This window comes from Amphiura filiformis, chromosome 1 (assembly GCF_039555335.1).
Source record: "Amphiura filiformis chromosome 1, Afil_fr2py, whole genome shotgun sequence".
NCBI lineage: Eukaryota > Metazoa > Echinodermata > Ophiuroidea > Amphilepidida > Amphiuridae > Amphiura > Amphiura filiformis.
In genome coordinates, this window is record NC_092628.1 from 12,741,328 (window position 1) to 12,767,605 (window position 26,278).

Consider the following 26,278-nt stretch of genomic DNA (forward strand, 5'->3'; position numbering starts at 1 on the left):
AAAAAATACAATGATTGTTTCCTTGGCATGCCCCCTTCGTGGTCCCCTCTTCATACAAATACAGATCAATGCACCTATATGATCAGTCTCTTTCTAATTGAATTTTACATTTGACCACTAGCAATTGGACAACTAGTGTAGCTTTCATATTTTGCATGTCCTAATGTAACCAAATATATTTATTGTGTGCGAGTTTGAATCTGTATCTGATACATGAAGAAAATGACCTGGACCAATATCTGGATCATACAGAATGTCATCTTAAAATACATGCAGTTGGCTTGTGTTATTTGTTATATTATTTGTGCGTATGTAGGCTATTTACAGTATCGGTAATACATGCACATGCCGTGAAATACATGTAGATGGAAAAAGACATGCATTATACAATGTAGTTTAAATTAACAATTTGTGAACAAGCTACAGTCTACCGCACATGTATAAATGTACAACACATACTCATCCTACATGTATAACCATACACTACATGACAAGAAAAACCAAAGAATTAAAATGTCATAGGATCCATAATTATTCATTCTTATTTTAAAGATGATGAGAAATTGTATCGAAAGAGATGTTTGCCCCCGCTACCTGGATGTTCTTTGTATACATATTTTTAGTGTTGCCACACATGTACACCCCTACACTTCATACACTTGCAATGTAGAGTCGGTGGCAGATGGTATTTTGTGCTAGAACAGAAATAGATTAACATTTAATTTGAGGTCTTTGACTTAACTATGCACAGCCCATTGGAGTGGCAGGTCAGAAGACAATTTATTTATTCATACACACAAGTACATATGCTTATTTTCATTTTTCAAACTTGAAAAGCAAGAAAAATAAATAGGGTTGCAATAATGCAATTCCCCTTCATAGGACATGTAATTTTACAAAAATAGTTCAGGTTTAAAAAAAGATTTTTGCAATAAGCAAGTACATCATATAACACTACATGTAGACACCCTGCATCCGTCTACATTTTACAATTTAGCATTGCATTGAATGCTATTGTAACATTGTGATTAGTTTGATTCGGTTTTGCTAATGACTGTTTTCTCATTTTTGTCTCTTCCGCCAACAGGCACGGATAGCATTCTTACAAGGGGAGCGCAAGGGTCAAGAAAACCTCAAACATGACTTGGTGCGAAGAATTAAAATGTTGGAATATGCCCTCAAGCAAGAAAGGTAAGAGCTAAACATCGCAAAAACACCTTTTGATGTTACTGATTGCATCGTCAATTGAAGTACATGCTCTGAGGAAAATGCTATGTGGTACATCTATGCATGCACACATCTAATCTAGTCTAGTTCTATGAGTTGTACTGCTTATCACCATGAGATTGGTAGTTTGTCACTTTGTGTTTTAGGTTGCGTAGCATTTAGACCAGTGTGTCACTCTTGGAATCACAACATAAAGTCTGATTCTTACTCCACATGGCAGCCCGATGCGATGCTATAAAAACTGAAATCTGAGCCAGGTTTTTACGAGCTCAGCGGTGGAAATTCTCATCGCGCCATTGAAATTTTGGTCCGTGACGGAGTTGGAATTTGTTCAACTTTATCGCATCGTGCTGCGATATCACAGCCATGAACGGTTGTGATTGGCTGCTGGAAAACCAAGATCAGCAGAATGACCATAAAAGGAGATGCAGACTCCAGATGCTTTAAAACATTGCAGCATCGTGCGATGAAATGCATCGTGTGAAAAGCGTCGCATCGCGCTGCGAGCCTGCGATGTGGAGTAAGAATCAGACTTAATACGCTTGCATGTACAAAGGCAGCACAATCATTATGCTCGCACATATTATGTACATGTATATCCATATTTTGACGTCACTACTTACTACTTATCCCAAGTGGACAAGCAGTGCAAGGTTTACTTATTCTGGAATATGCAAACTCAAGACTTCCAATGTTTTCACATTATATCTGCAATATAAACAAATGGTGTTCATCTTATCCCAATTAATATGATCATTGCAAGCAGCAACTATGAAATGCTAAAATGAAGTACAAATGAATTTTGTTATTTCCTTGTTGAAGAAGATGTGCTTGTCCAACACAAGGATGTGTAATTATTGTCTTCATTCATTGCATACTACGTTGATATGATTTGCTTTCACTGTGAAGTAATTCTTTATTTCATGCCAGTATCAACAGACCTGAGAATTTGGAAGGAAATATATATAATATTATGCAATGTAATGTCCACTCCAGTGTCCATATTCATTACGCTACCTACTAGACAGCTGGGCAATGACCCACCCTGCAACTGAAGATGAATTTTCAACAGGGATCGTATTTCTCAAGGGACTGGCCGAGCTAGATTTCTTCCTCGAAATAATACACATTAATAATCCATGCATTAAAGGTCATAGACACGATTAACATTTTGCTTTAAATTCAATATTGTGTTACATGTGTGTGTGTAAAGGACTGTAACAAGTGTCAAATGCTGCCACGGTATGCCAAGTGTTAAATTATGCATTTTTTTGTTTGTCTTGCTTGAACTATGTTCAGGAAAAGACCTAGTTTGTATTTAAATTGGTCAGTGACGAACATCAGGAGTAAAGGTAGTATTGAGATGTACATTGCAATAAAACAAGTGTGCAGTAAAGTTGGAATTTTCTAAATTGGTTAGTACCCAGTGCATGTACATGTAGCTCGCACTAAAAATAGTATTTTGTTTATATTGTATACAATGTATGATAGGGGTGTGTACACATCACAAAAACAGGTAATACACATGCATTGTTGGATTTTCTTTGAATAATTTCAATTTGCATACTAGCATTTTTAGCAACATCATTTATGCAATGTTCGTATGATACTACAATGTATCAGCATAATTTTGTCCAAATTGCTATACAAGCAGAAATTTGTGTAGCAAGTTGTTCAAAATGCGGAGTATTTTACTCCACTACATGTACACTCTAGAGGTATTTCCAATGCTGCACACATGATATGCCTACATCACTTGCACATGTACATGTATGTGCACAGGTTATGATGTGAATAATGCTAAACATTGTACATGGCATTGTACACAGAATAACATGTACATACATACCTCTAAATGATATGAGAGAAACTTGGATTATACAGGTCATGGTAACTATGTTCCTAAATTATTTTCCTTGTATGTTGTACTGTACGTATAATTTCTTTCAAGATTTTACATTACTTTGTTGTTTTTATTTGCTTTGCAGGGCAAAATTTGCAAAACTCAAATCTGGACAAGACTTGAGTCAAGAAATTAAGGCACCCTCATTTGATGGAGGTAAGTTGTAATTATTTGCAATCAGTATTGAAGTTGCATCAACACTTAATGAGTATCAAATCAGTTTCTTGTACATTTTGTTTCACCTGGAGTTTGAAAGTGACGCCAATGCTTTTATGTGGTTGCACATCATGTATGCCGCCCTTGTATGCGGGTGTATGCTCTGCAGGATTACTATTAAGTTAGCAGAAGTGATTTGATACTGTGGGCCCGGGGGGGGCACTCAACCTAAATTTTGGTAGGGGTGTGCGGCGCGGAGCGCCAAACTTTGGGAACTATAAAGAACTGATTTTCGGGCAAAATAGGGGCTTGAAGAACTGAAATTTGGGCCAAATTATAGGCTGTTGAGCTAAAAATTTCTAAATTTTTTCCAAATTTGAGCTTAAAGAGCTACAATTGTCAGAGTTTGAGGCTCAAAGAACTGGAGCAGATTCAAATGTGGGGCTTAAGGAACTGCCGGAGAGCCTGAAAAAGGGACCCTTGACCGCCGCACATACCCGTACCACCTTAACATGTGAGTGCCCCCCGGGACTGTGGGGAAAGACGTACTATGTCACTTCCAAACTCAAGCTGACACAAAATATAGGGACGGATTAATAATTACATCAGATGATGGGGAGTTCAAAATATTTTGGACATTTTTAGTGTCTCAAAACCTAAACTTATAATGCACAGACCTGGAAGAATTTGTTTGTTTGCTGTTGTTTTGGGGGGGGGTACGTAGTTTGTTTTCTTAGCCATTTTAGGGACGGTAGAATTACCAGAAACTAAAATATTTTTCTTAGTAGTACTTATAGGTAGGAGGTGTGCTCTTATAGCTACCTGTCTTGGTCTCAAACTTGTCATCAAGTCCAAATTGTTTATCCTTTGACAAGAGTTGATATACATGTATGGACAAGGCAGATAATTGGGTAATTCATTGCATGGGTCTGAGGGAGCAAGGTAGATGGTCATTGTATGTGTCTAGATTTATAGACTGAGTTTGACAGTTTGTTGTTGTGTGACAGCCTTGATTACTTCCTATACATTATTTTTCATTTTTGCCCTGCTTTCTTTACTTCTTCCTTTTTTCTTTCTTCCTTATTTTCTTTCCTATCATTTTTCTTACTTTCATTCTTTCTTTCTTTCTTTCTTTCTTCCTATGCATTTCTTTCTTTCTTTCCTTTCATCCTTCCTTTTTTTTCTTTCTTTCTGTCTTTCCTTACTTCTTTTTTCCTTCCATTCAGTTTTCCTTATTTTCTATCTTTTCTTCTTCCTTTTCTTTTTTCCTTCTTTCTTTCTTTCTTTCCTTCTCTTTCCTTTTTTCTTCCTTTTTTTGTTTTTCTTTCTTCCTTCTTTCTTTCTTTTTTCCTTTCTTTCTTCATTCCTTTCCTCCTGTCTTACTGTTTTTGCTACTATAGGCCTAATGAAACTGTGCCAATTCTATAATTAGACTGTGTGCTAACTGTTTATAGAGGTTCAGTAGGCATGAACTAAGCTAAAGTTCAGAAGATTCCACCTTGTCAATCATAGTATCTGAAGGTGATCATCACCAGCAATGATTGAAAACAAACTACTTGTATCAGGGTAATTGAATCTTTGATATGATCTGTAAAATCTTCTAATGTCAATTTCTGAGGAATATTGGGACTTGGCAATCCTGCCGTGAACAACCGATCCTACATATGTTGATGTTGTGGAATCCGAGGGGGGCACTCAACTTAAATTTTGGTGGGGGGTGTGCTTTGGGAACTAGGAACTGATGTTCACGCAAAATAGTGACTTGATGAACTGAAATTTCAACATTTTGGGGGAAGGGTTAGTGTACTTAAATTGTACCATATACATGTAGGCTGTGGCGCTAATAAATAAGTTTTCGCCAGCCCATTGGGGCTGGTACCTGTTTCAGGTTTGGGGTCAGTTTACTCAAGAGATTATATTTTAGTGGTATTGGAATGATTTTTTTTTTTACTTTTTGTGGTTAAATTTTTTTTTAAATATTTTAATTCGATTTGTTAGGAAAAGTAAGTATGTTTTTCCGTTTCAACGAAAGAAAACGAGTGAGTATTACCAAAGTTATGTTTGAATTAATATGACTTTAAAAGTTTTAGGTATAGGCCTAAAATGTAACAATAATAGTTAATATACAGCATCATATGGTCAGCAGAAGAAAAGTATGTCATTTCAGTGTCTTTGACCCGGGGTCCTTGACCACTGAACAGCGTGATATCATGTTGATAACAGATCTAAGAATCAAAATCTTCATCATATGGACCATATTGATGTCAAAGTAATTATCTATCCTATCCTGTGTCGTTTTATGGATAAAAATGACTCAAAATGCTATTGATGAAATAGTTGCTATCATAAACATCAGTTTTGCCTTTTCAACGGGAAAAATCCGATGCAAAATAAAGTTTTTAGGGCCTAGCTATAATATGGGCATAATTTATGCATGTAGGCTATAGTATTGAACAATGTGCCCATTTGACATGCACTTATAGATAAATATGGTTATGTGTAGACAATGTGTTGCAATTTTGTTCTGGTATACCAGAACGAGATTCAAATTTCACGATTACGTTGCTAAGCGAATTAATCTGCAAGAAATATTTTGTACATAAACATTATGTAGCCAGAGGTTTCCAGTGATATAAAAATCTCAACTTTTTTGAGAAAAGTTAGGGATGATGCTGTGGATCACGAAATGCCCTTTTAACTAAAACCTGCAGTCAGTGCAGTGTAGTATTTGTGACGTGGTATATCGAAAGCAGACACTTTTGGGCAGGATGGTAAATGGAGAAATAGCCAAAAATCTACCGGGTGATTTTTTCACGATTTGGGTTTATGATGTTATTAATGTTTAAAAGATTGTCTGATCGTTTCAGACCGGAATATAACTGGCATGTGTTTGAGACATTTTTCAAGGTAATTCCTACTCTCAACACTTGTCAATAATATTTTTAAAGGCAGCTTATCTATTATTAATATTAAAGTCCCATTCAGTGATTTGCTCATCCGGACGATCGTAAAAATCATCAAAATTTTGGTACCGTACCTTTGTTATTACATAGATGTGCTAAGTCTGCGAATGGTTCAGCCAAAAGCCGTGTAGGTCTATTTAAGACAAAATAAGACATTTTACACGAATCTGTATTTTTAGATACTGACAGTATCTAAAATTAGCTACTAAGTATTTGAATGGCGGGCTTGAACTTCCTCAGTACTGCTGTTTTTCTTCATTTTTTGCCAAATTTGGCATTTCAAAATACCAAATGACAATTTGAACGACTTAGGCCTATCCTTCTCTTTTAAGCAATTTATAAACAATTTTATTTTTTTTTACTCTTGCGCTGGGATCACTGAATGGGTCTTTAAGAATTGTGGCGTATCATGTCAAAAACAGACATCTTTTGGACAGCTTATAAATTTGGAGGCTTTCACATAAAGAGCTATTTTGCTCCACTAACGCCGTTTTCCCCAATAAAATCGGACATTCCTAAGCGAAGAAATTGAGTTATGGTATTAAAAATTGGAAATTGAAATATCGTGGGTAAAAAGCTGAAAAGACAAATAAAACCAGAACAGAACAATTTAGAGAACAATAATGAATTAATAATAATGAACAATAATGAATTAAAGAGTTGACAGGAGATTAGGAGTTAATGTTTTCTGCAGTTTCAGTGTACATCTTCTCACCGTTGATGGTTTGGTGGACTGTCATGTAACATGGATGTAGTAAGCCGTGATCCTAAATATGCCTTTCACATTGACCAAAACTAATTACAAGACCTCTTCTACATTGAGGCTGGCTTTCCCTTTTAAAGGGAGTTTTTATTCAAATTTGAGCTAAAGAGCTACAGTTGTCAGAGTGTGAGGTTCAAAGAACTGGAGCATGATCCAAATGTGGGTCTTAAGGAACTGCCAGAGAGCCTGAAAAGGGGATCCTTGACCTTGACTGCCGCACATACCCGTACCACCTTTACATGTGACTACCCCATCCAGGTGTGGAATATATAGGCCCTACATGTAGGTAGAAAAACTGGAATATTTACCATGCATGGTTTATATTTTCCAGCCAGTTCTACAATGTATGTCCATCTTTTGCTCATCAAACAAGGAACATGCTTGTCAAAATTGTCTAAATGTTCAGTCCACTGCTTGCTTGCATGTAAAAGAGAATACTAGATGTGATTAGTCCTATTACCTTGAAAATATTATGCAAATTGCCATATATAATTATAATCTTTTGAATAATAATAACAAGGGAGATAAAAAGTTATGCCCAGGAAGATTGTATTTATAATTGCTTATTTATAAGCTGACACAGTCCTTCTAGTGTGAGCATAGAAATCAAACAAAGTTTTTCCTCAACAAATGTTTTAATGGTTATCCATAGATTTAAGACTTACATGTGCGTGTTTAAAATAGTAATTTATAGAAAGTTTAAAAGTCAGGGAAGAAGTCAGGGTTTATACCATTTCAAAAGCTTTAGCTCAATTGGGGTTGTGCCGACATGTTCCTGGTTTTATTAGAACATAACTTGGGCAAACTGACGTACAGTAAATTGAGAGAGTACAAAACAATCAGGACTCTGTGTGGTTTGAACCCTGGACCTCACGATTATTGGTTTAGAGTAATACCACTGGACTACATGTACCTGAGTTCACAGTTGGTAAGCGGGCAGGGGTAGCATTAAGGCCCGAAAGTCGGGGGTTGTTTTCACATATTTTTCACTCCCGAGCTTGCAGAAAATCCAAATACATGGGGTGAAAATTAAATCTTGGGGGTGAAAAATATTTTGCAGTGTAGTCAGGGGTAGGAGTAAGGTCCAAAAGTAGAGGTCAGATTTCACCCCGAGCTTGCACATTCCCAATATATGGAGGGTGAAAAATTAATATTTTTTAAATTAGGGGGTCATTCACCCCTGATCGGGGGTTACCGCTACCCCTGTAAGCGGGTAATTTCCTCATTTAGACATGAATGCATACTCCTGTTACTGTATTTGAAACATGTCACATTTGTTTTTTGAGTAGCTATTTATGTGGTTGGAATTTTGCTGTATGTGTGTTTAACATACTGCATCACAACATGACAACATAAACATCAAGTATAATTTGGCTGTAATTTCACCCATCCAAACCAGGCCATGTCCACATACATGTAGATTGATTACATGTACCCTCCTTGCAATGTGAAAGGCCTTTTCAAGAAGTTAAATTTCTTTGGAAGCAAATAATATGTACATGAATAAAATTCTGGAAATCACATTTTCACATAATTAGTATGTCAATAAATCTTACATAATTTGTTTTGTTTTGTTTTATTTTGTTTTGTTTTCACAGAAGAGGGCGGTGAAGAAGAATCAGTTTTAACCCCAAATAGTCAAGTGAATTTTAAACAAAGCAGACAATTACTCAGACAGTAAGTACCTGTGATTGTGTGTGGGTGTGTGTGTGTAGTGGTGGAGTGGGGGGGTAAAGTGTACGGGGGAGGTCTACATACATGTTCGCTATATCTTAGGTGGATGTGTGGGGATGTGTGTGTTAGTGATTGTGCATGTTTGCAAGTGTGTTAGACTTTATACAGCAATGACCTGGGCCTCAAGGAAGAACAGATGATTAATTATGTTTTCTGCAGGTCTTGTTAAATATTACAACAATACCAGTAGAAAAAACAATTACTGATGAACAGATGATTAATTGTGTTTTCAACTGATTGAGTGTCCCAGGTTAAAGAAGAAATAAAAAACAAAACAAAGGACTAAGTATCCGCTGAGGTAAACACACACCCCTACTTGGAACACCACAGTATACAAAGCGAGGGAGGTACAAGTGATTTAGCACGTACCTAGCGAAGGACAAAAATTACACGTATACAAAGTGAGGCACACAAAATATCCGCCTGTGGACTCCTGCATACAAAGCAATTACATACCCCCCCTTAACGTAGAAAGGACCACTTTAGTCCTCGCTTCGTTAAGTTGTCATGTATGCATTCACAGATTCTTGGATAGAAATGCTTCACCTCAATGTACACAGTGTTCTTCACTTTGCTTTCCAATATTTATCTTGATTTACCCAGACTGTTTCCTGCATGGTTAGCCATGGGATAGGTTTATGACCAAGATAAAACATCAACCTGATTAATTGATGAATGATTAATAGTTACAAATGAGTTTTAATTCATGACCGACTTTTGAAAGCTTAGAAGTGTTTTATTCAGCGCTCTACAAGCTTACACATCAGTAGTGTTGCTGCATATTGCATCTGCCATAATCCCGTTTTGGTAAAGAGGAAAAAGTCACTTTTCCTTTAAATGCGTCAGTAGGAAAAAGGAAATTGAATATTGTTGATGAAAAAGGAAACTATTAAATCGGTGAAAATGTTTGAAGTATAAGCCTAAAATTAAAATGCCATAACACAACCATTACAGGCTTTTAAATCTTTTCAAAGGTCTATTTGTTTGCAGTATATTTCAATAATTATTATACACACACATGAACATACATGTAAGTTGGTCTTATGATGACTATTATTGATCAGATGTTTTTTTCCCCAAATGTCCAAAAGTGCACTTGCAACCCAAAAGGGAGATTTGCTAGGCCCTAGAGCATACATGTAGTGTGATCATTCATTTAGTTCCAGCTGTACAATGTAGCATGTTGATGTACTAATTATTACGTATTAATTAGAAGTGCATTGGCATTATTTCTAAGGTGGACAAATACAGTGCGCTGTTATGCGATCATGATATACATGTAATTAACACTGTCCAGCAAGCTCGGCTTAGACTAGTTTGCTTCCTATTTATCCCTTTTACCTACATAGTGTTTCCTCAATGTGTGTGTTTATGTGTGTGTGTCCCCGATTATCGGTATTTAAATACCATAGAGGGAGCACACACAATACAAACAAATTTGTAGTATCAAACATGCTCGATTATTCAGCCTTGTAAAAAATGCTCCATTACAAGATGATTGATACCTACATGTACACTTGATGTATATTTCATTGCATATACTTTGAAAAAGAAACAATAGATGGAAATTGAAATGGGATCCTTGACTAAGGATGAAGATTCCGGTGTGTACATGATATTGGTATGCAGTGATACATGTATTTCTCACATTTACTTCTTACACTACAGTACACAATCCTTTGACCCTAATATACATTGATAGGAGGTCAATGAACTGCACCATATGGCATGAGACTGGTTTTGCTCATAGTAGGAATAGTATCATGTTTTATACTAAGTAGAATGGCAACATGTAATTTTTCCACATTTTCAAACAAAAATATTTTTGTTGATCTGGCTGAAGTCAAATTAAGGTTCGTAAGCTTCGTAAACAATCAATATAAACACTAAACAATACAAAATTAAACAAACAAGAAATCTTAATTTTAAATTTTGCTAACTCCTGAGGAGTACATGTTACTCATGCATGCCCCCTTGTAAGGTTCACCTACGCTATTCCGGTTGAAATCCATACACCCACTATGGAAGACACTACCTTAATCTTCCACACAGGGCATGTGAATATCAAATGGGGTTACCTGAATGGGTGACTCCATTTGAAATCTACACACCCTGTGTTTGAGATTAAGTCAAATCTTCCATAGAGGGTATATGGATTTCAAGTGGAATGGATTTCAAGTGGGATAGCCCATTGCCCAAATACCTGTCAACAATTGTTTTATTTTCCAATTTGCATGTACAATTTTGTGTTGAAATAAAGTAAAGTGTCGTTGTCAAGCATATGTAACTAAATTTGTCTTGCAGCGAATAGTTCTTCTCAGGTGTACATGTAAAAGATCCTGTTTCACTTTTGGCATCATTATCAAATTACCCACTCTGCACAGTGTGCTATACGTACGACTGTATGTGGACTTCAACCAGCAAATTTTCACATTTGAGAATGGGTAATAGTTGAATGAAAAGTTCACATTTAGGCGAAGAAGTCTATAGGGATTTATCATTTGACTGGGGGCAGAATGCACCATTTCAAATGATTTGACATGGCAGGGGAGGGGGGAGTTTCCAGCCGCCAAGTCACCCCCCGGAAGGCAAATGGTGCATCCTTTAAAGTTTTGAATCCGTGCAACCTAAATCCCCTTTCAAATTTTGCACCATTCCATTTAAAGTTTGCAAGAAGGACTTGGAAGCGATGGGTGAAATAGAAAATTTTGAGGTGAAATACTGAAAACAGAAAAAGCTAAAATAGCAATATAACTTGTTCAGTTATCTTTTGACAATTTTCATCAGAAAAAAATGCTGCCAACATTTAATGATGTAATTAGTAAATAGTGGCAAGTAGTGAAGAAGCGCCTGTAAGTGAACCCCCTATTAGCACTTTAACCCATTTCAGTTGAAAAAAGAAGTATAACCAGTCAATTTTTGCGATCGCAAACATATGAAAAAATAGCAGCTACAAAAATTTTCCAGCTAACTCGTTGATGCTGCAGGTGATTCCAGCTACTCGCAACCTGCCTCTTCTGAAGACACATTGATTTCTCAAAAAAGTTAATTCAGTCTATGTACTGTGATTTCTACACCATGTTTTACAATGTAGATTAATCCAGATTCATAAGATTTACTCTTGATCTCCAATTACCGATAGATAAAATGTGCCACATGTGTGCAGTACACTTGATGTGGATCCAAAAGCATCATGTTTTTATCCCATTTATGATCCATGTATGCAACATAGAGTTTTAGTACATGCCGTCACTATAAATTGCGTAAAGAATAATGCCGATGGGTAGCAGTGTAGGTGATATTTTCATGTCACATTGTTTGCTGTGTTTGCTGTTGGGTCGAAGCAATTTGTAGATAATGTGCAATGTGTATTGTCTTTTTTTTTCCTTCCATCCAATAAGGAAATGGTGTAAAGGTGTTATTTTGTTCTGGTAAAGAGGTTGCAGCAAATGTGTGTACATTTGTAGGCCTGTTGGATTAGAGAAGGGGGCTCAATCAACTTAGCTCATACCCACTTTTTTCCCCATCAAAATTAAATTTTTGGTATCAGTGGAAAGTGCATATATATTGTGAAATATTAGGGCTCAAAGGTCAGGGATATAAGTTTCCAGGATTAACCCTAAATTTGGGATTTTTATCCTCCTTTTCCTGTAAAAATCGGATTTGTTATATAGGTCTACATGCAGAAAGCAGTGGCGGTGCTAGGAATTTTTTTCAGGGAGGCATTGAGGGGGAAAAGTGACTTTAAGGGGGAATCAAAAATTAAGAAGATATTTTCATAGTTCTTATTGGGAGGGGGAAACTGGAGTGGGCAAGAGTTCTGACGGGAGGTTATCCCCCATGACACTGCCACTGGTAGTAAGGCCAGAATGCTAACCCACTTATTGTGCAGTATTCGATCAAGCCCTTCAAATGTATATTTTTAGGGCTTTTATTTAGGCTCTCTATTTCTTAAAAGGTTTCATGTATGGGGAGTTGGGGTTAAGATCTGTTAACCCAATTGAATCAATTTATGTTTAAATCGGTCTATCCTCCTTTAAGATGAAAATATTTCGATTTTGTTTTTATTAACTCTAGAGCCCATTTTAAAGATGCACGGTGCACTTATCATAGTACAAGTTTGTCCAAAGGACTCTGAAGAACTGGCAACCTGTTAAATCGTCACCCTTGTGGAAGTCTCTCCACATGTTTTCCCCAAAGTGTGCAGTAGGGCCCTTGTGTGCATTGAATTCTAATTGCAGAGGTGAATGCCTTTGTACCAAGGAAGAGACACTATGATGTCAAACATCCTCATATATCCAGGCACAGTTCTTTAACCCAGTATGTTTAATACATTCATTGAATGACCTTTTAAATTTGTTGGGTAGAAAAACTCATACTCCATAATCAGAGGTCAAATTTTGAGATATGATTGTTGAATTGAGTTGAATGAACCTTGCCTTTGGAATTGAGAGCATTTTGGTGTGATAGCGAGTTAAAGATGATTGAAGGGAGCTGAAATCAATTGATTGCATAGCAAATAAAATTAGTCTATAATGATTGAGGAATATTCTGTGGGGGAAAAATGAGTTACGAATTAGATAGGATGGGATTGAAATGGGCAGAGTGAATTTAGGCGATAAAAAACTACCTCCATTCTATGTGCAGATGGACTTTCAGTAGAGACAGGGTTTTTTTTTTGGGGGGGGGTGTTGTTTTTGACTAGAAAGGGCTGAATGACTCTAACAAGTTACAGAAATTTTGAAAAATCTTATAAAAAATCTAAAAAAAAATTTGCATTTGCAGATATATTTTAACAAAATTTTTTTTAATTTGTATTCTTTTTTTGCAAAAAATATCAATCAAAATCATTCCACTTTGGCAAAAAAAACACCAGCTGTTTTTTACAGCATTCAGCAAAAACAAAAATGGGTTGGTTGGGGCAAGTTTTTTTCTTTCGCCTACCTGTACCTGCAATTACTGCACAAATTCACCCCACCATATCCTCTTGTAGTATTAAGGTATTGGGCCTACATAAATACAGATCGAAAAGTACACTCATTTGAGGACCCTTTCCCTTTTTCAGAAACAATTTATCCAAAATTTTAAAAAGTCATATGCATGCTCCTATAAATATGAAATTTAAACGCATGCTTTCCTCAGAAACATGGTAACTGTTCACATCCCCTGTTTTGCTCTTAAGAGGTACCTGCATATTGCACTAATTTTTGTACACTCAGTCTTCAGCAGTCGATGCCTGTAATGTACAGTGTGGGTTAAGCTCTACATCCCATGCACTCTTCCTGTTCCCACTTTATTAATCTGTAATGCAATAACCATAATGGTCCTGAAGTATTGGTATATTTGCACCTGATGCTATGATAAATTGTTACTCTCACCCTGAGCAAATCAATATTATTCGTTAAACATTAGCTTTGGCTACACACACATCAATTTTTTTGATTTGTTCCATTAACCCTAACCCTACTGAATAACTAAAAGTACTATAACTATGGTGCTTCCCCTTCAGAGGGACGAGGGTGCATCACATAGGGCACCTCCAACCAGACCCCCCAGGGTGTTTCCAACCTGACCCCTCAGGGTGTTTTAAGTAGATCCGTGGTACATGTAGGAAGGAATACAGGTTTGAAGCATTTAATGTACAAAAATTTCCTCTGTTGTGGGTTAGAAAGTGATCTGATGTGATTTGGGTTTATTCAGTGTGGAGTAGAGCTAGATGTGTTTACAGTGTACCTTACATTTGTAGACTGAGAGTTAACGTAGCACTTGTTCAGTGCCTGTATGGGACCATGACAACCCCTCTCTGACATTACAAAATCCACCCCTCGTTGGCCGCTTCGTGCGCACCACCCCTCGTTGGCCGCTTCGTGCGCACCCCTCATGGAACTAAGCGCTTCGTTGGCTGCTTCGCGTACCCCCCTTCGCGCGCACGCCCCCCTTGAGGAACTAGAACTAGTTCTAAGTGAACACAACAGGGTGTGTCAAAAAGGTTAAAATTCTACTCCTAAGTCAGATAAAACAAAAATGCATGTAATGCCCCAGCCTTTACATTTTGTAGTCTTGCAAAGTGCAAATTAAAATTTTATTTAGGTTAACAAATTTATAATGCAATATATGTATTTATGCAATCCGATCCAATCAGGCCAATGGTGGTAATTGTGACACTGAGATGCAACAGTCAAAATAGGGTACAAACTAGTGAAATAAGAAAACTGATCAAATTGATGTTCAAACTTTGGATCACAGGCTACATGTATGTAGGTGGCAAGTATACCTGAAATTTTGTGGATGATTGACAAATGAGAAGTGCATATTAGATTTATATTATTGACATTAGGTTGCCACTGGCCTAATATTAGCAACGATGACCATTGACCAGCATTGTGAACTCAATCATTAGTGAAATTTGACCCAAGTAGAAGTACAAAATCAATCAATAAATTCATTTGTAAACTATGATCTAGTATTATGGATGAGGGATCCATAGATGTATAAAAAAAGATGAACACATTTTAGATAATGTGGTTGTGATCCATTTTACATGATTTTTAACTGACTAGCCTGGGTCCGATCCCTCCCAGCAGAATCCTATCATATAATACGAAACTAGTCCCAGCAATTGTCTTTTTTTATTGAGGTAAAAAGAAGAACTACATTCCAAGTAAATATTAATACAGAATTTTTTTTTTTACAATTTTGTGAAATATATTTGCAGTGAAAAAATCTATTTTACTACTACCAGTAATTACTCTCACATTGTTTAATTTGAAACAAAATAGTTGCGTATTTACTCATCAGTAATTATTCATATTCTCGGGAAGGGTGGAATTTGTGTTGTATTGAATGACCATATGGTTGCTATAGGAAGCTAACACTACACACATAATAATGCTAGTGTATTATATAATATGCAGTAGGGAAATTCATTTCTTTATATTACATTTTAAGCCTGTATACATGTAATGTTAAAACCGTGACTGATTTAATATTGTACATTTCTTCCATGCCTAATTTCAAGATGGGATTTTGAAATTGCATTTACAGCATTTTACACAGGTTGCCATAATTTTACCATTAAAAATGAGGGGATAAATGTGAAAATTAAGATCTGAAAATTCAAATTGTACTGCCTTGTATTACATGTACCTCTGTATAGCTTTTGGCATGTGAAATTGAATGTCAGCTCCATTCATATAATCGCTATCACTAGGATCTACGACATGCTCATTTATCAGGGCACAGCTATTTAACCCCAATACATTTGTACATTCATTGAATGACCTTTCAAAATTTGGGTACAAAAATTCATACTCTCCAACTTGAGGTTAAATTTTGCACTATGATTATGTAATTGAGGTTATTGGACTATGCCATTGGGATGAGGCTCTTGTGGTCCATAGTGTATCATGACCAGCTTTTAGTGGTAAGCTTCTCATTTAGCAAGTCGTTGCTTCTGTTATTGGAATCTACCATGAAATATAAGTTAAATATGTTCAGTTAAGGGTGCTTCATGTGATTCTTGCATGCATCATTCCACAAGGTGCTCACTCGTTCAGTCTCGGACACGGGTAAAGTGTGTCTACAAGTAGGGAACACCCTTGAGAGAACTTAATTGATGTACAACTACATGACAGCTGGGCCTAGGGGGTTCTCCCTGGTTGAAGGTGTACAGGGACGTGCAAAGTGCCCTAAATAGCACATTTAGGTGTTGTTGTTGTTGTTGTTGTTGTTGTTGTTGTTGTTGTTGTTGTTGTTTTGGTGGAAAATTGGTATACTGATGGGTTGCAAAATGTATAGGCCCTACAAATGTATCTGTACAAAAAATTTCAAATACCCTCCCTGGGACTTTGGTCTAAATGGTACAGATTTAAAGCAGACAGGTACATGTATAGCTAAAAAAATCTACTTATAGGGCAGCGGGAAAAAAGCCACTGTTGTATGATGACGGACCTGGGGTCTGTCAGTTGCAAATGACCTTAAAAATCACCAAAATCTGTAAATATTTTGCAATATTTCGTTTAAATACAAATTTTTTTTTTTTAAATTGCACTGCATTCATAGAGTGTACAGCGTTGGTTTGCAATTTTCACAAATATCCCCTTTCCCCCAGCTAGACCTGGTGCTGCCTGTTTCAAATGACATTGCACCTTAAATTCAGAAGTAGGGTGCAATCATTAAATAAAATGAGTCTCTGAATTATGAAATCTGGTAACGCTGTAAATGTTATTACGAGGCCTGTCCTGAAACAGGCTTTTTGAAACTAAATCAACATATTTTTTAAAATAGACATTAAAAACCGAACAGCTTTGACATATCATTTGAGTGGGTTTTGATAACAATCAATCTGGAAGAATTTCTTGATTTCTGCTGAATACATACATGATGAGTCCATGCATGGTAAAAGATAATGATATTGTGCATTCAGTTTGGGAACTGCTAACAATACCCTGGAGTAAGATAATTTAATGCAAATTCACCGCAAATGCTGACTTGCTGTTTTAGAGAAAGTAGAGCAAGTAATTATTCCTGGGAATTATTCTGTTCAGCATATTCTGTTGGTGCATCGATAATACTGTGATTAGTAAATAATATTCGTGTAGAAATTTCCTTAAAATGAAAGAAGTTTTTATTTTAAATTATGAGAACTCAATTATCGGATGATTCACACACTGCGATGAGCTATACTCCCCATTCCAGAAAAATACAGCACTAATTTTTTGGGATTAAAAAAATATCAAGTTCTGCCAAATGAAACATAGCTCAATCCTAATAATTCATTTAGTACTAACTGGAGATAAAAGAAAAAGTTCACTATTTTACTAATTTCTTGAAATAAGGTAAGGTTTTCGACATGTTTTTTGACAAGCGAGTCACAAAAATCAAAGACTTGAGTTGGTACAAGTCTAAGCATTCAAAATCTTGAGTAGATGCTGCAATTTTGCTCAAATTCCCACTTTCTTGTGTTACTATAATTAAATAATAATTAAAAAAAATGAAACACAGCATATGAAAAATGCATGTTTTTTGCCCTTTTTTTACAATAATTGACTATATATTAAAATTTGATTTTTATTGCTTTAGGACTAACTAAAAGATTAGGATTTAGCTATGTTTCATAAATTGGCAAAAATACCGGATAATATTTTTTTAATCCCAAAAAATCATTGTGTATTTTTCTGGAATAGGGAGTAGTGAAGTAACATAATAATACTGTTATCGTTGTTGGACTTAATTGAAGAAAATGAGAGCAAATCGGATTTAGCTTCGGAAAATGGGTCACAAGTAGATTCTAATGAAAGTATAATGTGCAGTAAACCACCAAAGACATGTATCCGGCGTCATTCATTTCGACAGCAGTTGGCATGAAAATTGCTGATGTCAAACTCCACTGGAACATAACATAAGTCTGCTATGAATATGTTTAACAGTCTGCAAGGCAATTTGTATGGAAAAAATGTGTTTTCTTGAAACAGAACTTGCCGCTACTAACTGAGGACAATCGAAGTCTTGTTGATATGTTAACCCCATCTAAAATAGGTTGTCACCTTTATGAATTCATCAACACATATGCTTTACATTCATGATTTCCTTTACCATGTGTTTCATCATAAATTGTGTTCAATATCATTCAAAGATGGGTCTAGATTAATACTATACAAACACATTACGCATGTAACCCCCCCCCCCCTCCCCACACACACAGTCTCTTTTTCATTAAATGCATATACACACATATTAAGAATGACAGAGAAACCAAAACATGTCTGCTGATCATCTTTTTAAGTATACTTCGGTGTATGTACCTACATGTGTGAGTGTACTATGTGTATGCATTTCAAGGTGTGCTCTTGATAGTGACAGTGTGTGAATGAGTATAACAGATTTTCAGCAGAGAAGTGTTTATGCGGGATGATTTTTCACACATTTGATGCTCATCAAAACCAAGAGCAAAATTAAAACCACACAAAATTTATTAAAGGGCTATAGATATAATTATTTAAAGTGCTAAACATCTATGATAAATAGGAGCAAAGAGGTTTATTAGTTGTTAAAATATTGTCCTAAACAGGCTAGATAATTATCTCTTTTCATCCTAATTTATTCCAGTGCAGTAACATTATCCTTGGGAGTTAAATAGGTCCTCATCTGCATGGTGCAGTTACTGCTATTTGTTTGTAATGCAGCCCTAGTGCCCTATTTGTGTTAAGCAGTAACATTGATCAACAATCCATGAAGAAATCTACAGTGCATCTCAGATAGATTGTACCTGTGATCTATTTTATATCATCGTGTGTAAACGGTGATTAGCACTGATCGCTCATCTCTTGTGAGTAATTGTGCTATCCAAATACAATATCCAATTTTGAGGTACTGTGAATGTTGATTAAAAAGTCAGCATATCAACACAGCAATTAAAATTGATCAATTCAACGCGATCCATGAGAAGTAAAACACTGCTGTGTAATAAGGCCCTATTTATTTTCGTATGCCATTCATGTACTACTGTAATTGATCAACAACCTGTTAAATATTTCTACAGTACATTCCAAAATTGATGCACATATGCGATCAAGCAAAATCAGTCGGAGCTCGGAAATATTAAATTTTCAGTTTCTTATAGGATAGTAAAAAGCATTTACATATCTGGATTTTGCAGAAAACATCATTGAAATTTAACAACCAGTTCCAAAGATATGAGCAATTAAAGAGTTTCCAAAACAACAGGAAACAAAAGAAAATACTTCCTTTGTATGGCTATATCGCAAAATCAATATTTCCGAGTTGCGACTGATTATGCTTGATCGCATCACATATTATCAGATGCTGATCTGTATTGAATATCTTCATGTGCGTGGATTGTGCGGTAACATACAATGAACTTGTATGTATACACGTAGCATTGTAGACCAGTCATCTGTAATGGTACATGCACTGAATATCTTGGATAAAGTAGCAAGTGCAATGTAAGGTGCTTCCCAATGAATCTTGAAATGAAATCAAAATCAAGTCAAATTTAAATAGTGCTCAATTATATGGTTAAATGATAATTATTATGGTTTTCAAATCAAGTAACTTTAATAGACCGGTATTTGCATTCTCAAATCAGATGAATTAATTGCATTTCACTTGATTGACATCTTTTTACTAGTCTTGGATTAATTAGTAATACGCTCCAAGATGTGTCTCTCCGTGTTACCCGACATTTCCACATGTAATAAAGTTTACATGCAAGTGTGGTCATTTGTCATCAGGGTGAAGTACAAATGACCACTTCATGGTAAATGTGTTGCTAATGAAGACTTTCCTACATAACAAGGGCCATTCTGAATGTTGATTTTCTACCCGTTCGCCAAATAATAACATAATTTCTTCTAATTTGCTTTCTCCCATCAGATATTTGCAAGAAATAGGATATACAGACACTATATTAGACGTGCGATCCAATCGTGTGCGGTCATTACTCGGGTTAGCTCCAAATGAACAGAATATTCCTGGACTGGATGGATCGCCCATTGAACCAGTGGTCAACGGTGAGGGACTGGTCAAACAGAAAAGACCAGACCAGTCAAACAGGTGAGTGTCTCATCATTTGATGCAGAGTACTGTGCATACAAAAACACAATATTCTTGAGAATAATTTAAAATAGACTTCAACACTAACTTGTTTATTTCGCTTTTAAAACAGGAGCTTTTTCATGGAACTTCCTCATCATTAGCCGATATTGTTAGCTCTGATGTTTTTGTGGAAATTACTAGAGACCAACCTGGTCCTGTGTGGGACTAGATCATGTGTGTGAGACAACCTGATCAAACTCAGCAAGACCAGGGACGGAATTTTCCAACTTTGGTGACGTCACCTAGTGTGACGTCATCTGATCAGGTTGGTCTCTAACCATTTCCAAGAAAACATCAGATCTAATAATATCGGCTGATGACAAGGAAGTTCTTCGAAAGCGCTCCCGGTAAGCGAAATAAACAAGTCAATTTATTAAAATTATTCTCATTTTATTACCACACTACGTATGAATCTGCATTTCCACACAATATTGTTGTATTAGTAGAAATCACCTTTAGTGCGGCCATTTTAACATTAAATGAGCATTAATGCTGGAAAGGTGACAGTATGACGTGACAGTATGACGTGCAGGAAGGGTGGAGAATCACTCCTTCGGCAAATTTAAGTGACAAACGATTTTCAAATGCTGAAGGATCATGTGAGTTGTACACTCTGTTACATCTGGGAACATAGCTTTGGCACTCCGAAAACTGGAATATTAATATTTGCATTTTTGTACATTTTTTCTCCCATCTCGTCAGAATTCCCGACAAGAAGAGGCTACCAGGCGGTATACTACCAGAGAACATCTTGGCGTTTGACTTCCTCTCACCAGAAAACGAGGACGACGTGGAAGATGGGGAGGTGGATGATGTCAGGCGTGGCGAGGATGAAGCCGACATGAGAGAAAGAAATAAAATGTCCACAGTTATTAAGAAAAAGAAAGTAAGTTTATTGGAAAAAGAATGTAAGTACGGTGCCGCAAATATTGACATGTACATTGTACACCATGGTAACATAGAAGTGATTCATGTATCAGTTTTGGAACAAAACACACCATACCACTCTTCTTCTAGTGTCTTCAGCTGCGCTTGATTTTGGAGTGGATAGTGGTAAGCTTTGTCCTTTTGTCCCAAGGACATTTTCAGCAGCAAAACTGTTGGCAACTCAAGTTTTCAAACAGCATAGGGACAGATTGATGAAATTTCATCAAATGTTTGATTACTACAACAACAAAGTTGCAGGGAAGTAACAAATTGCTGGGAGATCTTTGCTAAAGATGGCTATACAGGGTTAAAATTATCACAATTTTAAATTTTGTGTTGGGAAGATCTTTGATTAGATATAATTCTGTCCATATTATGACGATAAATTTGTTTTTCGCCGGCTTATGAGGATTTGCTGAAAATGTAGCTTGTAAATTATTAGCAACCATAGCTTTGCAATGATGTGAGCAGAACAAATGGTGAATACATTCTATATGTTGGTCGTATGATAAGTCGCTTAATAATCATTGGGAAACAAATTTGACCATCACATTAAGGGAAGTTATTAGTCCCAGTATTTCGACTGTACATCCTCTGCAACTTCCTGACATTAAGGGATGTGCACTGCCATGTGCTTGGTGCAATCAGTAGCTAAGTACAGCATGGATGTGCTCAAATCAGGTATCAATACTACCCCTTTAAAATAAGAATACGTTGTTAACTAAAACTTGTCAAAAGTCACTATAAAGTGTGAAAGTCAATAGGGTTCAAAGGAGCTATTTGACAATGTATATCCTCAACGGTTTCCTGGTTTGTCCTGTCTCTGTGGTGGCAATTACACACTGGTATTCATTGGTGATATGCACCTGTGATAAGCGGCATTGGCAATGGTGTGGATAGTCAATGGTAAAGATTTAATTACTCGTAACGGATGGTAACGATCCAGTACATGAGAGTCATTGCATGACCAGGTGATTAGCCGAGTAGTTTTGATATCTAGTGTGGATCTGTTTTTGTTGCCATTTGATAATTTGCTAAACCATTAATACCATTATTAGTTTTGAGAGGATGTGTGTGGTATATGCATGTAGGAGGGGATTTTAATTGTCCATAGAATTAAATAATTGGATTCAAATGAAGGTTAATTTGTTGTTGAAAATTGGACTCTATAGATAAAGCTTATGAACTTTAGCTGTTTTTTTGCAACTTGAGAATGAGCTTCTTCAGATTGAAGTTAATTGTCTTATAGTTTGATCAGCTCGTAATAGGCGGGAAATATTAGGCTTTTACCACTACGCCGAAAAGTAGACCCACGTTAAGAGTGCTATTAGTTGACCCGTCTGGTCTATATTATGGGTGTTAAAGAAAGTATAGAACTTGAATTAATAATTCATGATGATTCTGGAGAGATGTTACAAGACAATTCTCAAAATAAAATATTTTGATATTAATCCGCGATGATATAAGGCACGCCGATTACGAGCTGATCAAAGTATACAGTTAAATGAGGTGAACATTTGTGAGAAGTAAATATTGGGTGCTGTGAAATTTATTGTTTGTAAAGCACAGTTATCTCATGTGTCCAAACTACTATTTCTTATTCTTGGACACCACATTCTTTATGCACACGATGTTGAAAACTATTCACGACTTGAAGAAATTTAAACCAATCACACGCAGTTGTTACTAAGCAGTCACTCGCTAAAATGGGAGCTTCAGCGAAGTACGCACACGCATTGACATGATGCCAGGCATGGAGGCCTGTGTCCTAGAATACATGTATACAGCAACAGTAAGGGTGAATATCCTATAGCCCACTCACTGTATGCAGTCTGAGATCAAGTTCTGTCTAGCCCACAAGACACTCAAGATGAAATTATTATGGCTTGAAAATGTTCTCTCAGCTTATGTAATTCTCTTGTCAATATCTACTATATGCACCAGTTCTTTAGTTAATGTAGGTTACTTCTTTACGATGATCACTGTGCAAAAATATCGCAAAATATTAGGTGGTGTCAAGTGTCGCCCAATAGGAACAGGCACTTCATCACACGCTCATCCGTAGTGGCATCTTACAGAAAGATTCTGTTTCAATCTTTGTTCTGGGCGAGATACACAACGCTTGCATTTTGTATTTAATTTGTGTATTAATTGTTTTCCTCCTGACGCAAGGCCCCCATGTGGAGTTGCCACTGTGTCTTTGAGTGTCGAGTGGCAGTGATTGGCAATTGATAAATGCTTTGACAGATTACATTGTAGCAATCAATTCCCTGGGTTAAAGTTATCAGACGCCTTGCATTACTACCCACTAGGAAACTAGGTCAGTTTGGATTTTAGTGAAACTCTTGATCAAGATGTTCATTGGTAATATTGTCATATAGATCATTCTAGAAGTAATGTTTTAAGAAAAGAGAAACATTGCTATTATTATGATTATTATTTATTTTCTATTTATCTATATGTATATATTTTTTACTTGAATTTTTTTTACTTAATTTTTATTCTTTTTTGGTGCTGCTTGAAAATGTGGACAAATGAATATGCATAGCCATCCATGATACAATAGATACTTGATAGGCACTTTGAAGTAACTGATTGGAAACTAATTACGGAAGCAAGTTTGTTTAAAATCTAGAAGTTTCTTTCATTCTATCCCATCAGTTGTGTTTCATTTTGCTCAAATAATTTGAACACAAAACATACACTTAGGTGCATTTGAGCTGCCAGTATACTATTATTATGACCTTAATCTCCCACATAGGGAGTGTGAAATGCAAATGGGGATACCAAAATGGGTGACTCCTTTTCGAAATCTTCACCCCCTGTTTGGGAGATTAAGGTCATGTTCAGTGAGTGTATGGATTGTAAGAAATATTCATAACCTCATTAATATACGCGAAGCCTGTAATCCAATCAAAAGATATTGATTGCCTGACCGCGCACTAATTGCGAGGTCATTAATAACTCACAATGACTCCGGACGCGCAACAATGACTTCTGCGCGCGCACCATCTCGGTATTTTTCCTGAGGAAAAATACCTCAGCCCAAAACAAAACCCTCCGATTTCACACAATGACCTCAAAATAGATGGTGCGCAGTTATTATTGTCTAAATAAAGTATTCAGTATTTTATGTGAGTAACAGTTCATGAGGGTATAAATGTAATGAGGAACCACACTGTTTTTATTGTTTGTGTAAAACTGCACAGAATTAGCCAAGAACAGAAATCTTCTATTGAAAAATAATACAGCTTTATTCCATAAGCTGCTTAATTCTTCAATGGAGTCCTTACGCCAGTCTAATTCACAAATATCTTACACCAAAGATACACCCAATTTTGAATGTCCGTAGGGATATTTCTATATATTGAATGAACTACTCATGCATGTTTACTTCTTTTCCCCCCTCTCCAGCCTGTTGTTGGAAATGAGAACATGGCAGACATGGAAGATGTGCTTGTTGATGATCCCGACACAGAGGAGGCCCTCGCTGAATTTGATTTCCTTGTTGCAGAACAGAGCGAGGGCGCTGGAGAAGCCAGGCCTGCAGGAGATGGCACGGAATGGCTGGGTAAGGTCGTAACTAGTAGCAAATAACAAATGTGTGATTTTAAGTTATTTTATATTATTTATTGAGTACTTAATTATATCCAAACAAATATAAACTTATCATTAGCAGAGCAATGGGCTATTTCAGTCAAAATCCATACACCTACTAGATCTGACCTTTGATCTGCAGCACAGGGGTTGTAGATTTCAAATGACGTCACCCATTCAGGTTACCCCTTTTGAAATACACACTTCCTGTGTTGAAGATTAAGATTGTGTCTTCCATAGGAGGTGTATGGATTTCATTTGGAATAGCCAAATTATAGTCAAGCCATTTGTTTTTAAAGTAAAAATGCAGCTTTTTGATTATGGAAGGGAACAAATTGCTTGCTATGTGTGACTGCCCCTGTTGCCAATGATTTGCAAGGTTGATAAGAAATTAAATTATAGTCAAAACTGATCTTTTGGACTTCCTGTGTGCTCTTCAGTGGACTTGCCTTATGCTGACTGGTCATCTGTTGTGACTCACTAAGTAAATAGAAATATTCCTGATTTAACACAAGTAAATGAAACTGATGGGAGTATTTTTGGCCATTATGATGATCCACTAAGTTAACAGAAATACCTTATTATGCCTAATAAATTCTCATGGCATGAAAATTTTCAAAAGGGGGCATTTATTAGGGGCAAATTTTGAATGAAAAAGGCTTAAATAGAAGTCCAGCAATTCTGAAATATGACTCGTCTCTGGGTTCAAATCCAAGATAGTGGTGCCCACAACACACAGTGTGTTAGTGGTAAATGCTGTGATAAGGCAGTGAATCACAACAGTTTTAAAACTGGAAGTTAAGAAAATCAGTTTTATGTTATTGTATAAACAAATAAATTTAGCATACAGATTTATCAAGAGATTACTGTAAAACTATTACCCCAATGTGATTTAGGTTTATGTAGAGTTTCTTTTTCTTACAACTTTCACATTATGGTGCTTCCTCAATGTTGGGCTTAGGTTGGTTGGAAATAAATGCCCATGATATAATGCCCCAAAGTCAGAGCAAGTGTATAGATATACACACGGGAACAGTACACATATCCATTTCATGAAGTAGTTTTCTGTCCTATAATTTGGAAAGAGAGAACATTTTGATTGAGGAAGTTCCTGATGTCCAATCAATTATCATTCATCGTGCATGCCAGTTTGATTTGATGACAAATAAATCTCAAGTTGTCACCCTTTTTTCTAAAAGTTCTGTTTCGTTTGAACTAATACCATAATAATTAATAATTTGCATGCTTGGTTTTTGTTTCGGGGATAATGTTCTTTTCTGTTTTTGTTTTTTTATTATTAAGTAGATTTACTGAATTGATTTGCTAGCTTGTTGAGAAATAACCCACTGAGCAGCATGGTGTACAGTCATCTGATACAGCAAGAAGGTTATT

The 26,278-nt window shown here is 36.2% G+C and overlaps 1 protein-coding gene across 1 annotated transcript in view; it reads left to right on the top strand.

The window, feature by feature from the left end:
* LOC140156215 (striatin-3-like) overlaps window positions 1-26,278 on the top strand; it is a 69,081-nt gene that overhangs the window by 22,044 nt on the left and 20,759 nt on the right. The window contains 6 exon segments of the mRNA XM_072179247.1: window positions 1,088-1,191; window positions 3,216-3,286; window positions 8,611-8,689; window positions 20,141-20,320; window positions 21,065-21,248; window positions 24,704-24,860. Of these exon segments, the coding sequence (XP_072035348.1) occupies window positions 1,088-1,191; window positions 3,216-3,286; window positions 8,611-8,689; window positions 20,141-20,320; window positions 21,065-21,248; window positions 24,704-24,860 (775 nt within the window).